The sequence below is a fragment of the Microcebus murinus genome, chromosome 10 (genome assembly GCF_040939455.1).
Source record: "Microcebus murinus isolate Inina chromosome 10, M.murinus_Inina_mat1.0, whole genome shotgun sequence".
NCBI classification, from domain to species: domain Eukaryota; kingdom Metazoa; phylum Chordata; class Mammalia; order Primates; family Cheirogaleidae; genus Microcebus; species Microcebus murinus.
In genome coordinates this window covers 67,422,828-67,439,391 of record NC_134113.1, presented here as the reverse complement: position 1 = coordinate 67,439,391, position 16,564 = coordinate 67,422,828, and the positions used below count along the sequence as shown (strand labels likewise).

Sequence of the window (16,564 nt, the reverse complement as noted above, 5' to 3'; positions counted from 1 at the left end):
TTTAGGAAACAGTGTGAATAATAGTTGGGGGATAACAAACAGCAATATAATAAAAGAGGAGCAAGAAAATATAGAATTTTATTTTAATAATAAACATTAGGAATGAAATTTAAGCCATTAATTTTATTATCTGAAACTAATCAAGCCCTAAAAATTGTTTCATGAAAACAAACATATCTTAATTTGGAAATTGTTTTAAAAGCACTCTAGAGATGTCACTTTACATATAAAATGTGACAGAGTAAAGAAGAAAAGGCAACTTTCCCATGCACCGAAAAGCTGCCACAGGCATTTTATCAAAACACATCATCTATGCCTATATTCACCATACCTGAACATACTGTTCTGCCACGCTGCATGTTAATAAAGAATGCAAAACAAAAATAGGGAAATGTTAGCAGAATAAAATGTAACATTATTGCATGGAGAATTATAAAATTAATTCACAAGCTGTTATATCTAGTATTTAACACAGATCGATAATTTAACATTTTTAACTGTATTAACAAACCACAAATCTCTTAGTTATGAGTGGATTACTCAAGAGACATGTTTTGTTTGTTAAAATATTTTGTCATCTTCAAATTTCAGAGCAAGTTGTAAGATCCTGTTACAAGAATCACCTTCATGTCAATTGTTTAACTCACTTATTGGAACACAGAGAATAAGAGAACAAGGACATGCCTTTTAGGTACGTCTAACTTGATGCTATTTTAAAAATAAAGATTTTAGTCATTATTTAGCATCAGGTAAAAATAACCATTGTCAAAGCAAAGTATTATCTCAAATCTAGAATAATAAAACTAAAGTTGTAACATTAGACATGAAGTATACATTTTAACTGAGAAAATAGGAAGCCGCCTCAGTTATTCCTAGTTCTTAGTTCTGAGGATAGAAGCTTGCACTTAAAACTTTTCAATATATTCAAAAACACAATGACTATTGACTTGGCTTCACTAATATTTCAGTCGCACGTGGCACAGGGAAATCCCCATGCTAGTACTTACTTCTCTTCTGTGACACAGCCTGCAGGCAGGCAGTCACGATATCACAGTTCTTCTGTACTTTATGCAGAAGCCTATCTTTCTGCTTTAGCTGCCGAAGTAACTTTGCCGACTGAACGCCAATCCTGTACTTCAGCTCTCGAAGGATTGTCTTCAGTTCATTAGTGTCTACCAGTAGAGAAAAATTAAAATAGAATAAATACCTTGAGAAGAATACAAATCCCAGTGTGATACTAGTCAAAAAATAAATATCTAATGGCACCAAAATTCGCAATTGCAAAGATGTGGAAATAACACAAATGCCCATCAATACATGAGTGGATTAATAAAATGTGGTATATGTATACCATGGAGTACTACTCAGCCACAAAAAACAATGGTGATCTACACCCCTTGTATTATCCTGGGTGGAGCTAGAGCCCATTCTTCGAAGTGAAGTATCACAAGGATGGAAAAACAAGAACCACATGTACTTACCATCAAATTGGTACTAACTGATCAACACTTAGGTGCACACATGGAAGTAATACTCATCGGGTGCCGGGCAGGTGGAGGGGGTTGGAGGGGATGGGTAAACTCATAACTAATGGGCGTGGAGCGCACTGTCTCAGTAATGGGCACACTTATAGCTCTGGCATGAGTGATACAAAGGCAATATATGTAACCAAAATGTTTGTACCCCCATAATATTCTGAAATTTAAAAGAAAATAAATTTTTAAAAGGCAAATATCTGGAACATCCACTTAAACTAACTAATTCTAGGTTCTCACTCAGGATTATTTGTACATATTCAGCTAAGACATTCTGATTAAATAAGTCACTTATTCATCTCCTTGCTCTGTCCATGAAATAGACACCATACGATAAATTTTATCATTGATGCTATCTTTAACATGTAAGCAAACACTCTTACCTTTACTATATCTAGCTCTGGTTGCAAATTTACCTTTCACTGCCTGAAAATGGGCACGTACATTTTGTATCGTTCAAGTGCTCAAATGGTAAGCTTGCAAGAAATGAATCATTTTGAGTCTGTTACATTAATGACGAATCTAACACATGATGCCAAATCTTTTTAAAGCACTTATCTTTATAAATGATCAGCTAATAGTAAATAATTCTACCACATTTTATAATGTAGATGAATGTGGCAATACTGGTTTTACTTTAAATATCCAGTCTTCCAATAGCCTATCAGGTACAATATTTTATTTTAGAGACTCATTACTTTTTCAAAGATAGTAGAAAACACATTTCCTTTAAACAGATAAATTAGGATAATTTTATCAATACATTCATAAACCTAATATTCACAGCAGCAGTTTTTCTACAAGTAAAAACAGACTTGGGAATCATAATTGCATATGATCTCTACATGAATAATTGTTATGATTTGGGAGGGGGTTTTTTGGCCACACTTGATATCATTAGTCAGTAGACTGTGATCTACAGGCAGGTGAAGACTTCTACTCAAGCTGGCATTGGCTAGCCCTCATTAGAGGTCCTGTGTGGGGTTTGGATCTACTCATTTTTAAAGGGATTTGGAGAAACTAGAGAGAATCAGAAGAGAACAAAAGAAATGCTCAAAAGTAAGAAAAATAGACGTCCAGGCAAGTGAGTTTTCAGGGTCTATAACAGAAGTACAGGGGATGATTTAATAGCTATCATACCTGACCATGCCATGGAAAATGCTTTTGACCTTGAGTTAAAAAGAACTGCTTTTGAGGCTGGGCATGGCGGCTCATGCCTGTAATTCCAGGACTTTGGGAGGCCCAGGCCAGAAGATCGCTTGAGGCCAATAGTTCGAGACCAGGCTGGGCATCATAGAGAGACCCCAATCTCTGAAAAAAAATGTTTAAATTAGGCCGGGCGCGGTGGCTCACGCCTGTAATCCCAGCACTCTGGGAGGCCGAGGCGGGCGGATTGCTCGAGGTCAGGAGTTCGAAACCAGCCTGAGCAAGAGTGAGACCCCGTCTCTACTATAAATAGAAACAAATTAATTGGGCAACTAATATATATAGAAAAAACTAGCCGGGCATGGTGGCGCATGCCTGTAGTCCCAGCTACTCGGGTGGCTGAGGCAGGAGGATTGCCTGAGCTCAGGAGTGTGAGGTTGCTGTGAGCTAGGCTGACGCCACGGCACTCACTCTAGCCTGGGCAACAAAGCGAGATTCTGTCTCAAAAAAAAAAAAAAATGTTTAAATTAGCTGTGTTTGCAACTGTAGCCTCAGCTACTTTCAAGGCTGAGGCAGGAGGATTGCCTGAGCCCAAGAGTTCAAGGCTTCAGTGAGCTATGATCATCACAACACTGCACTACAGCCCTAGAAAGCATGCGTAGCAAGAAACTCCGTCTCTTAAAAAAATAAAAATAAACAAAAGAACCTCTTTTGGCCGGGCGCGGTGGCTCACGCCTGTAATCCTAGCTCTCTGGGAGGCCGAGGCGGGCGGATTGCTCGAGGTCAGGAGTTCAAAACCAGCCTGAGCAAGACCAAGACCCCGTCTCTACTATAAATAGAAAGAAATTAATTGGCCAACTGATATATATATATAAAAAATTAGCCGGGCATGGTGGCACATGCCTGTAGTCCCAGCTACTCGGGAGGCTGAGGCAGGAGGATCACTTGAGCCCAGGAGTTTGAGGTTGCTGTGAGCTAGGCTGACGCCACGGCACTCACTCTAGCCTGGACAACAAAGTGAGACTCTGTCTCAAAAAAAAAAAAAAAAAGAACCTCTTTTGGATCAGCCAACTACCTGAGTAATGTCTTAGACAAGACAGTGCTCAAAGTCTCAAATTATGCCTCGCAAATAAGATTATGCTGAGATATAAATGTGAATGGTCTTTATAAACATGAATATAAACAGTACTTTTAAGAGTAAGAAATTATTGTGAAGAAGGGGACAAAGTCCAGTTCTTCCTCTCACCCTAATTTCAAATATATGGCAGGATATAATGAAAATAGTACACTTAGGTTGAACAAAAAGTATATGGGTTCTAAGGATAATTTAATACAAGAACCAGCTACAAGAGGAGGCTGGAGGCAAAATAAAGGGAGTAGAAATATCACCTGGCATTTAAATTATACTTTTCCTCAACAAAAGGGTTTTTACATTATCTCATTTTCAGTGACCCTTAAGGTACCAATTCTCTGAATTATGTTTATGTTCAATATGGGAAAATTTTTCAGAGTTGAATTCCACACTCAATGTCTTCTACGGGAAACGTCTTCTACAGCAGTGTCTGCTGGTGCAAAGCATCCTGGGGAAACAGGTCTCCTTTACCTTTGAAGGTCACCCAGCATCAGCCACAGCCCCTCACACAGTGTTAAATAACTGAGGGAAAATGAGGAAATTGTCAACTGACAAACTGTGACCAACTTCCCCTCTAGGGAGTTCCAGGGCATATGATCAAAATTGTATCTAACCTTTATTAAGTGCTTTACACAGATTAATTTATATAATTCTCACCACACCCCTCTGAGGCAGGTTTTATTATCCCCATTTAAAAGAACATGAGACACAGAGAGGTTAAATAGCTTGTCCAAGGTCACACAGCTAGTAAGGAACTGTGGCAGGATATCAACCCAGGAATCTGACTCCAAAGTTCATCTCTTAACCATGGAAACACTGAGAAAACAGTCCTGATTTCCTGAGAAACCATTTTGGTGTCTCAATCAAATAAAGGACCCACACATATTAAATAGCTAAATAGGTGCTGCAGCAAAATCCCTAACAGTGAAAGGAGAGAATTAATACACAGGTTATCTGCATTTTGTGAGATTCTTACTCAATGCCTCTCAGTTATGGTGGGAGAGAGATTTTTTGACCCTAAAAAAAAAAAAAATCAAATAACCTAATAAAGCACCATTATTACTTAGGCAGGCAGCTGTATCCATTATCTGAGTCTTTAATAATCTTAGCACTCTAATGATGTTTATCCATAAAGGGGTGTGTATATATGTGCATGCGCATGTATATATAGGACTATTATAATATGGCATCTTGTACATCATAAAAGGGTTGATTACAAACGGAGAAAGGTTTAGTAGGAAATTAGCCATGCAATGACTAGAACTTGGGCAAAATGGATTCTTACAGGTCTTGTGAACAATTAATAGTCACTCACAGGAAATCCACTTGTAAAGCGGTACTGTTACCTCTTCTTTAAACTTTAGCTTGCCAATTTTCCTCCTCAAAAAGGAAATTACTAATCTCCAAAATTCCCTCAGTAATGAACAGTGAACAGTCTTATAAAGACAGAAAGCCAAATCATCATTCTTCAAAAGTGATTTTGCTGGAGTCTGAAAGCACTATCGCCCTACGGAATTTTTGCATACACAGACACTCTGAGAACAGCCAAATAACTGTATAAAATGAAATGGCATAACTCCAGCCAAAGTTCCAAGCAGAGGGAGGAAGGTAGAAGTCATTTGTAACAATCAGCTGGGAAAAAAATCTTCACTAGTCAAAAGAGGAAACTGAAAGCTGTTGACATAAATTTGTGAAAGCAGACAGATTTATTGGTTTTGGGTTGTTGTTTTGTTTTTTTTTTTCTGGAACTAGCTAGACTGATTTTTACAAAGAGGAGACAGGAGACCATTATATAGTACTCTTTTTCCTCCTTCTCCTGGTAATTTAGCACAAGGCCATTACTTCCAAGAAATGTTATGATGGCTTTTAGCGTCTGTTTGCCACACTTCACTTTATTTTGTAAACTGAAATCTTGATATATGCATACAAAAAGCCAACTGTAATAACTGCTTTGGTGCCTGAAAGGCAAGCTATTATGAACAGTTGAGGGGAAAAAAATCTTAATTAGGACACGAGCATCAGAGGCTGATAACAAAAGGAACACCACATTAGCCTCTCCTCTTGAAAGCAAATCCATTTTATCAACCTCTCCAAGCCAAATGAAGGTGCCAGCAGTTAAATTCTGTAATGCAGCAGTCCCCAACCTTTTTGGCACCAGGGATGGGTTTCATGGAAGACCGTTTTTTACCCCTGGATCAGGGGAAGGGGAGCTCAGGCGGTGATGCCAGCGATGGGGAGCTGCGAAACCTGACCTTCCCTGGCTCGCTGCTCACCTCGCCCTCGCCCCGCCTCCCCGCCGCCCGGTTCCATGGAAGACAATATTTCCACGGACGTGGGGGTGGGGGCGGGGGACAGAGCTCTGCAGCCCGGTCGCTAACAGGCTGTGGACCGGTACTGGTCCGCGGCCCGGGGTTTGAGGACCGCAGCTGTAATGAGGCCGATGCTTTAGGACCCTCCGCTAACCCGCCACCTAAAAGAAGGGAAAAACAGACCCAAAAACCACCTGGTGAGCTGCTTGGAACCGTAGGTTCAGGCAGAAATGGAATTCACCCGCCCTGCTTCGAAACCGCATTATCAAGTTATTCTGCCTCACTAGTTAAACACTACCCAAGTGGTGTGGCCAGGGAAGGCGGCCTTAAAAAAAAAAAAAAAATGCCCTAGAGTCGCCTCTGTTCTGCAGGCGCCCTCTAGGGAACTTCAGGCATACACATCAGAAACTCCAACCGGGTCCTAACAGCTGTTCAGGTGAAATCAGAACCCGGCTGCCGCTCCCCAGGGCACCCACCGACACGCAGGGGGATGGGAGGAGGGGGACACCCGCCCACTCTGTTAACTGACGCTCTCGACTCGACGCCTGGAGAGGGGACAGGTGGGAGCATCATGAACTAAGTGTACGCAGGAATCTGTGACACTGTGGGCGCCAGCAAGACAGACGCCCCACACTTAAACCCGAGCGTTTGGCGGAGCAGGCCGGGCGTGCACAGGTGGGCGCTGGAGCGCGGGCAGACAGGGCGCGGGCCGGCCCTCACCTTTCTGCCGCAGGTACTCCATCTGGTGCCGCTGGCTCGGCCGCTCCTGCAGCTCCTGCAGCACGCGGGAGTCGCCCGCGCCGCCGCGGCCGCCCGGGAACATGTCGGAGCCCGAGGCCTCGGTGGAGCTGTCCAGGCTGTCGCAGCGCCGCTGGCGGCCCCAGGGCCCGCGGCCGCCGCCCGTCGCCTCCTCCTCCTCGGCGCAGCTGTACAGCTCGGTGAGCAGCCCGCTCACTAGGGACGCCGTGCGGCTCGTGCGGCCGCCGGCCGGCTCCGGGCGCTCCTCGCCCTCCCACGAGTCCCGGGAGCCCCGCGGCTGCTCCGCCGCCCCCCGCAGGGGTGGGGCTCGGGGCACTCCGGGAGCCGCTTCCTCCTCCGCGCCCTCCGGCCTCGCCCCGCCGCCGCCGCGGAACTCAAGCCCCGCGCGCCCCGGCCGGCCCTCCATGGCCCCGAGCGCGCGGCTGCCCCGCGCCCGCCGCTCCTCCGGCCTCGCGGCGCCGGCCAGTTCCGGGAGGAGGCGCGGCCTCGGCCCGCCCGGGGGCGCCCTCGGTTGGCGCGGCGCCAGCGGGCTCCGGGTTCCCGAGGCGCCGGCCCGGACCTCCCCCGGCCGGGAACCCGAGCCGATGCTCTCCGCCCCGAGCCGGGCGAGGAGGGGGCGTTCACGCCGCTGGGCTACCTGGGGACACCTGCTGCCAGGGACGCCGACTTCTCCCGAGAGCGCTTTCTGACGAGCGTCAAAGAGCGGGCTGCGGCCGGAGCACCGTCGGGATGGCGCGTGCTCGGCCTGCAGAGGGCAGGGCGCTCGGGCCGCTGCCACCTTCACTCTCAAGCCCGAGATTGGACGCAGAAAGAGGGCAACTGTTGCATCCTCTTCAACCTCCAGCTAGAAAAATGCCCGGGAGGGTCCCAAACGCCAGCTCAGTGGGCCAAGGCCAAAAGCTCGTTTGTAAAGCTGGTGCGCAGTGCCCAGCCCTTCTCACCTTTCCTCCTGATCTGAGCGCCTTTAAAAAGGAGTTTTTAGTTTTCGTTTCTGACAGTAACCTTTCTAAAACTCTGAACACCTGGCAGATACTTGGATTTAATAACGCTGTGAACTTTTTTCCTCCAGTGAAAACCAAAGTATTGGTTTAATATCAACTAATTCCATGACACACGACGTAACACAGAATGAGGGTTTAATAAAGTATTCGTGAGATGACCAAACTAATAAATCGATGAAGCTGGTTTTGAAGGTTAAAGCAAAAGTTTACAAGAGACCGTGAGAAATGTATCTTTACATTATTTACACTAGACCTCAGTAGAACTCTGAGACGCCCTTCCACTGTGGATATTTTTGTGACCTTAATAATAATTGTCAACATTTTGCAGTGCTTTTTGTATGCTAGGCACAATTATTAGTGATTTACATGAATTATACCATTTGTCAGTTTGACCCTATAAAGCAGGTAAGTACTATTAATATTTTTATCCTCACTTTTCAGATGTTGGAACGAAGGCACAGAGAGATTAAATAACTTGTCCATTTGCGGAGAATAAACTGAACTTTTCTTGAAGTGTCTGGCTTTCGTTACTAATGAATACATATTAATCTAATGCTATTAAATCCTTAACCGTACTTCTGAAAGGAGAAACAATGCACCTGGTGAACAATAGCAGTGCTTTATGTTTGTTTAGCACACTTTTTATTTTTCAAGGCACTTTTACAATAGAGCCTGACCCTACAGGTAGAAACCTGGTGTTCCTTGACATCAGCACCACAATAAAAGGGCCCTTTTTGAAATTGGAGTTCATATAACGAAAGTAAAACTTTTCTTTTTCCTTAGATATCCAGAATTTTAAATTATACCAGAAATATTATTTTATGGTTGTATAACATAACTGTGTTTACTACAGTTACCATTTAATGTTAAAGTGCATGAAATGGAAGGAGTAGAATTACTTATTAAATTGCTGTTTTGTTTTTTGAGGTCTTTTTCCCTATTGTCCCTGGCATTGAATGAATCCTGAGAGCCTTCCTTCATATGCCAAACTTTGCAACTGTTGCTGCCCAACCAGGTTCAATTGCTGGCTGCCCAAGAGAAGCCAATATGCTGAGACAGCACAGTTTACGGGAGAAAGTTTATTCTGCATAGCACTAAGCGGGGAGACCAGAGAATTTGGAAAACGGTTTGGCGTAAGCAATTGAATCTGCTAAATGGCTAGGTTCGGTTTGGAACCATAGGGTTGTAGAAATTGTCTTCCTTGCTGACCAGGTTCTTGGGGTGGGCATCACAAGACCAATTGAGTCAGTTCCTCTGGTATAGGCCACTGGTCTGGGTGAGTCAGCCATTCCACTGGAATTCGGGACCTGGAACATATCTCAGAAACTATCCCTATTTTCAAAAAGGTGATGTTATCTCTGGAGAAAGTTAAGCATCTCTATGACCACCAGCTATGTGGCTCCAGAGTGGAAATTATAGAGAAGCAAACAGGGGGGTAGTGGCTGATTATTATCATTATTTTTAGCTAGGCCTTTACCACAGTTATTGCCTTGCACCCCTTTTTATTAAGTTGTGAGGGTGGTTTCCTAAGCAGGACTTCCATAGATGCAAACACTGAAATTAGATCTCTTAGTTGACTGCTCAGCCCTTTCTATTTCCACCCACTAAGAAAAGATGTGATAACTACTCGCCTTCAGTGCTATTCTCATTTAGAGTATCTGTATCAGGAACTATAAAGAAATTCACAGTGAAGGCCGGGTGCGGTGGCTCACGCCTGTAATCCTAGCACTCTGGGAGGCCGAGGTGGGCGGATTGCTCAAAGTCAGGAGTTCGAAACCACCCTGAGCAAGAGCGAGACCCCGTCTCTACTATAAATAGAAACAAATTAATTGGCCAACTAATATATATAGAAAAAATTAGCCGGGCATGGTGGCGCATGCCTGTAGTCTCAGCTACCTGGGAGGCTGAGGCAGGAGGATTGCTTGAGCCCAGGAGTTTGAGGTTGCTGTGAGCTAGGCTGACGCCATGGCACTCACTCTAGCCTGGGCAACAAAGCAAGACTCTGTCTCAAAAAAAAAAAAAGAAAGAAAAAAGAAACTCACAGTGAGCTGAAGGGGGTGAAGAAATAAGCCAAGAAAATAAGAGTTTATTGATATTCAACATTTCTAAAATAATAGGAATTTCAAAATTATTTCCCACTCCCCATCATTACCAAATCACCTGAAGAGAGGAAATTGGCAAACTAAAAACTAACAAAGAAAGCTAGCTTAAGGTCTTAAGGTCATTGTATTTGTTGGAATGATCATCCTCCAGATATCTGCATATCTCACCTGTACCTCACCTGGGTCAGGTCTCTGCTTGAACATCTTTTCCATGGGTCCTTCCATGCCCACGCTATTTGAAATTGCAGCTCCCTGTCCCCAGCATTCCTCTATTTCCTTTCTTTCTTCTCTTTTTTCCATAATACCATCTTGCAACATGCTACAGTATATAATCTACTCATTTATTTTTATTTATTTATTTATTTATTTATTTATTTTTTATTTCGGCATATTGTGGGGGTACAGATTTTAAGGTTTCAATAAATGCCCATTTCCCCCCTCCCCCCACAAGTCTGAGACTCCAGCATGACCATCCCCCAGATGGTGCACATCTCACTCATTATATATATATATACCCGCCCCCCTCCCCCCTGCCCAATACCCTATTACTGCAGTACCTATGTGACCATTTAGGTGCTGTTCAGTTAATACAAATTTGCTGGTGAGTATATGTGGTGCTTGTTTTTCCATTCTTGGGAAACTTCACTTAATAGTATGGGTTCCAGCTCTAACCAGGAAAATATTTTTTTGTTTTTGTTTTTATATTCATTGTAAGTGCTCAATAAATATTAGTTGAATTAATCGAATAAATAAAATGAAAACTAGAGAAACGACCAATTACTTATTTTCCAGAGAAAAATGACTTTCATTAAATAAAAGCCTTGAAGTGGTATTGGCAAAGAGCAGCCCCTTTTACCACCCTACATTATTTTCATGAGATGACTGAAAGACCCCAGGCAAGTTCCCTGGCACTCTGGAACCACTATTTGGATATGAGAGAGAATCGTTGGTCTAAGAGAACATGACTGTCAAACTGATCATTGTTAGAGGCAAGGACCCTCAAAGACCCTCAACTTCCCTATGACTTGTCCTACGTGCGGGCCTCGCCCTAGAAAAATTCCTAGGACAAAAACAACACCCCACCCTCCAGCTATAGCTCCGAAAAGAATGCGTTCCAAAATGCTCCAGGGTGTGCTAACTGCAATTGTTCCCGACCACCTGCCAGGTTGGGGTCAAGTAATCAGTCACAAACCTAGATACCAATAAGATACTGATTGGGGCTGATTAGCCCAAACCCAAGACTCACCGTCACCCCACTGCATTTTTTGTTTCTACTTCCTTGTTTCTGTATGCTTATAAAACCTACTAAGAATCTAAGTAAAGTAGACCTTGACAACCCTTTGCTTGGTCTCGTTCCCTTCTCTCGCCCATCTCTTTCAGGCAAGGTCCCCCTTGACCCCCGTGAGTAACAGAAGGTCCCACAGGCCGGGACAAGTGGCGCCCAATGTGGGGCCCGAGGTACGGACCTTTGTCAGGTGACGCCGCGGTATGCTCTTTGGCCGAAGGAAACCCTACAGAGACCCTCGTTCTGCCGCTCACAGAATCGACGGTCTGGTGAGTAAATTTTTACATTGTCACCCCATCGAGATGGGCCATTCATTGTCTAAAGAGGCCGTTTTTATCAAGGATCTCAAGGCCTCACTCAGAGAGAGAGGAATTAGAGTTAAGAAAAAGGATCTAGTAAAGTTTTTTGTGTTCATTGATCGTGCTTGTCCTTGGTTTATTGTTGGTGGACCTGAGATTCACCCACGCAAATGGCAGAAGGTAGGCAGAGATTTAAACAATTTACTTCTGAATCAGGGCCCAGATGCCGTCCCTGTATCCATTTTCACGTACTGGGGACTAATCAGAGATATTGTTGAGGGAGCAGATTCAGACCCCAATAAAAAGCAGCTGCTCTCAGTAGCAGAATTCTGCCTCCGACCCGTGTCGCGGTCCGCTTTGAGAACGTCTTTAGAGGCGACCGGAGAGTCGGCTTCTCCTAATGATCCTGAGAGACCAACATGCCCTTCCCCTCATCCTATTCAATTTCAGTTGGCCTCGGGGAACAGCCAACAAGAGAACCCCCAGACTCTAGACTCCTCTGAGCAACCACAGGGAGCGCAGGAGTGGACTTGTGTGCCTCCTCCGACACAATATTAAGACCTGAGGATGGTGTTCAAATTTTGCCCACTGGCTCATTTGGACCCCCACCGGCTAACATGTTCTTTTTATTCTGGGCCGAGCCTCCTCCACTCTTGCAGGGCTCATAGTCCACCCTTCCATAGTAGATAGTGACTTTACAGGGGAAATTAACATCTTAGCCAGTGCGCTTACCGGCCCTGTGTGTGTCTCTAAGGCACAGCGCTTAGCTCAGGCGTTACCCTTGCCCCTTAATACATCCTTCCCAGCCATCGCCTCTAACCGAGGTGCTTCTTGCCCTGGCTCTTCTGATCTTTATTGGGTCCAAGCTATCACCAGAGAACGACTCACCCTGCGGTTAAAGTTAGATGGTAAACTTTTTGAAGGCCTTCTTGATTCAGGCGCCGATTCCACGGTTATTACCCAGGACGCCTGGCCCCAATCATGGCCACTGCAGCCTTCCCTTACGCACTTACAAGGTATAGGACAGTCTAATAATACTCTCCAGAGCTCAAAAATTTTGACATGGGAAGACTCTGAGGGAAACAAAGGCACCACTCAACCCTTTGTAGTCCCAAACCTGCCTGTTAACTTATGGGGGCATGATATCCTTGCACAAATGAATGTCATTATGTGTAGCCCCAATGAAGTTGTAACCAGCCAAATGCTTAAACAGGGATTCCTCCCAGGACAGGGTTTAGGCAAAGAGGGTCAGGGACTAAGAGCACCCCTAACCACTCTCCCTAAGTCAGACAGATCAGGACTAGGGTTCAAAGACCATTTTTCGTAAGGGCCATTGATCCCCCTGCACTTCAGGCAGATAAAATCACTTAGAAAAGTGACTCCCCTGTCTGGATCAATCAGTGGCCCCTCCTGTCTAATAAACTAGCCGCAGCTACAGCGTTAGTGCAGGAACAATTAGCTGCCAGACACATAGAGCCCTCTACTTCACCATGGAACACCCCCATTTTCGTCATCAAAAAAAGGATTGGCAAATGGCGGCTGCTACAAGACTTACGGGCTGTTAACCAAACAATGGTTCCCATGGGGGCACTCCAGCCTGGTTTGCCTTCGCCTGTAGCTATCCCCAAAGGCTACTATAAGATAGTCATTGACCTAAAAGACTGCTTCTTCTCCATACCCTTGCACCTGGATGACTGCAAACGCTCCGTGTTCAGTCTCCCGGTAGTAAACTGTATAGGACCCTCTCCGCGCTTCCAATGGCGAGTATTACCTCAAGGCGTGGCCAACAGCCCTACCCTTTGCCAAAAATATGGGGACTCAGACTTTACATATCTGGGAGAGACATTGGTCTCACATTTAAAATCAAATTAATTAAAAGCCTCCCCAGAGGTCCTACGGCCGCGATAGGCCCTAACCACAACCTACACCCACAACGGCCTCACGGTCCCTCCAGGGACCTACCCTCCTCCCCAGCTGTGTCCTCTTCTCCGCTTAGCACCTCCCTATACCAACCTACCCTGCCCGAGGGGCCCCCCTCCTCTGCAGAATTAATTCTCACCTTAGTCAACGCCTCTGTCAGGACCATCGGAGAGGCCAACAATTCAGAATATCAAGAGTGTTAGGTATGCTACTCCCCCCGGCCTCCCTTCTATGAAGGTGTCACTACATTTGGTGAACCATTATTTACTAACGACACCAGCAAACTCAGATGGGGCCTAGAGACCCATAATGGCCTGACACTCAGCCAAGTCACAGGCCTAGGCCTTTGCCTTCTTGGCCCAAAAATGCCCCCCCCCGCACCCTTAGAGAAAATATGCAATCAGTCAATTACTGTCAACTCCACTTTTCAGTATATTCAGGCATCTAACACCTCTTATTTTGCTTGTTCTTCCGGCCTTACCCCGTATGTAGTCACTGCAACGTTCCTTGAGCATAGAGAATATTGTGTGTTAGTCATGCTCTTCCCTAGACTCACTATACGTCCTGCTGACGAATTGCTTAAATTTTGGGAGCGTGGCACCACAATGCCCCGAGAAAAGAGAGAGCCCATCATGGCCATAACACCCACAGTGGTTCTAGGCCTTGGTGCCACAGGGGCTGGAACAGGCATAGCCTCTCTAGTAACCTCCAACCAGCAGTACCTGCAGCTCTCTGCTGCCATCAATAACGACCTCCGAGAGCTACAGCAGGGCCTAAAATATCTCAAAGAATCCCTCGCTTCGCTTTCTGAGGTAGTGTTGCAAAATAAAAGAGGTCTAGATTTAGTGTTCCTCCAAGAGGGAGGTTTGTGCGCAGCACTTAAGGAAGAATGTTGCTTTTACGCAGGCAAAACAGATCTGGTAGAAGATAGCATTGAGAGAGTTAGAGCCTAGAAGATAGAAAAAAACAGAGAGAACAAAGTGAGGCATGGTATCAAAATTGGTTTTCTACATTCCCCTGGCTATCCACATTGCTTCCCAGTGTCTTAGGGCCGCTTGTAGGTTTTCTGTTGCTCCTCACCTTTGGGCCTTGGGCATTCAAAAAACTAACTGATTTTGTCAAGTCACAGGTAGACGCAGCCACACGAAAATCGGTCTCCGTGTTTTACCAACGGCTAGAACTAAGAGGCTCCAGAGAAGACCTCCGTGGAGAGTCTCCCAACACACCCACTGAAGGTCTAAATTTCTCAGACCTTGCCGCAGACATGGAACGCAGTTGGTTCCAAAAGCTGTGGAGACGCTCATGACAGGATTATCACGATGCTATCTACCAGATGCACACCCCGCCAGCAGTGAGGTTACTCCATGACGGGAATATTGTAGGTCCATGCCCGGGGGCACACTTCATAATCAGAAGTGCCGGAGCTGGATGCCACCTACATAGCCTAAGACAGAGGCCTCACCTTCACGTTTATCGCCCGATCTCATATTTGGGGTGCTGGTCTCGGAAGCCCATCGCGTAGCCTAAGACAGGCTCTCCACCAACCTATATAAATATCCCTCATATTAATAAAAAGAGGGGGAGATGTTAGAGGCAAGGACCCTCAAAGACCCTCAACTTCCCTATGACTTGTCCTACGTGCCGGCCTCGCCCTAGAAAAATTCCTAGGACAAAAACAACACCCCACCCTCCAGCTATAGCTCCGAAAAGAATGCGTTCCAAAATGCTCCAGGGTGTGCTAACTGCAATTGTTCTCGACCACCTGCCAGGTTGGGGTCAAGTAATCAGTCACAAACCTAGATACCAATAAGATACTGATTGGGGCTGATTAGCCCAAACCCAAGACTCACCGTCACCCCACTGCATTTTTTGTTTCTACTTCCTTGTTTCTGTATGCTTATAAAACCTACTAAGAATCTAAGTAAAGTAGACCTTGACGACCCTTTGCTTGGTCTCGTTCCTTTCTCTCGCCCATCTCTTTCAGGCAAGGTCCCCCTTGACCCCCGCGAGTAACAGAAGGTCCCGCGGGCCGGGACAGATCATGATTAAGGATAATAACTAAAATGAAATTTACTAAAATTAATTATGGTGCTTATAATAATATTTTAATTTGGAACTTCAGTTTTTATATTTAAATAATTATAGTCATAATTTTTTACAAGATACAAGTGGGATACAAGATCCAATACTGCACTATAATTATAAGCTAAGAAGTGTTTATCTCTAAGCATTTAATAAAATGCAATTTATGTAAATCTAGTGTACACTCTACAAGCTGTGACCATTTAAATTATTTCCAAACCTGTAACAAGATCTTGCCAATAATCTTCTGACACACATCATTTAATACTACCTTAATAAGACTCTCAACATTTCTGATAAGTTGATATTTTTTTCAGCATGTACAGATACCTAAAAACTGAATTGCTGTGATGAAAACTATGATTATTCTTGAAATGGGTGATTTCTAAAACCTACTGGTAGCAATTAACCTTTACTCTAATTTTTCAGGGATTACTCATTCCCATAGTCACAAGAGAAATGCAAAAGGTCACTGCTGGGTTTCAGTTTGTCCTCATGAGAATTCAGTTTTGCTCTTTAATTTTGCTTTTACAATTTATGTATATGCTTGGAATACAATACAATCTGCACTTTCCATCTAATAACTATACATGAAGAAGATTCTTATATTTTTCAACCCCAAAAGTTGGGATGAGAGGTAAAAAGAGGATTTAAGTATTTTCAAAAGCCATCAATCCTTAGACATACCTTAGGAAATGCCTATTAATACATAGCAGATGATAAATAAATAAGAGCTATTCATGTGCAATGCTAGTCAAGCTATAAAATTTGATGCTTGCAGGAACTTTGGATATCTAGTTTAACTACTAAATAATTGTAACGCTAAATTTCAAAGTGACAGAATATAAACTTTCCTTTGCAATTGCAGAAAGAAAGGTTGTGATGGCTCAACATGTATCAGCAGAAATTAACCCTCTTGTCTCTCATTTGTATTAAAGTGACTTTTTTTTGAGACAGGGTCTCCCTCTTTTGCCCAGGCTAGAGTTCAAGGGTG

The 16,564-nt window shown here is 44.3% G+C and overlaps 1 protein-coding gene across 3 annotated transcripts in view; it reads right to left on the bottom strand.

Annotated features, from left to right (window-relative positions):
* The window catches only part of TBC1D30 (TBC1 domain family member 30), a 93,088-nt gene that overhangs the window by 63,225 nt on the left and 13,299 nt on the right, over positions 1 to 16,564 (bottom strand). For 2 of the 3 annotated variants that reach the window (XM_020287529.2, XM_076007460.1), the window contains exons 1-2: positions 6,843 to 6,954; positions 1,008 to 1,172 (exon numbers count right to left, since the gene is read on the bottom strand). In XM_020287529.2, coding sequence (XP_020143118.2) covers positions 1,008 to 1,172; positions 6,843 to 6,945 — 268 coding nt within the window. In that variant the 5' untranslated portion in view covers positions 6,946 to 6,954. Of the gene's footprint in view, positions 1 to 1,007; positions 1,173 to 6,842; positions 6,955 to 16,564 lie in introns of those variants that run through there. The other variant, XM_012782393.3, reaches the window with a different exon arrangement.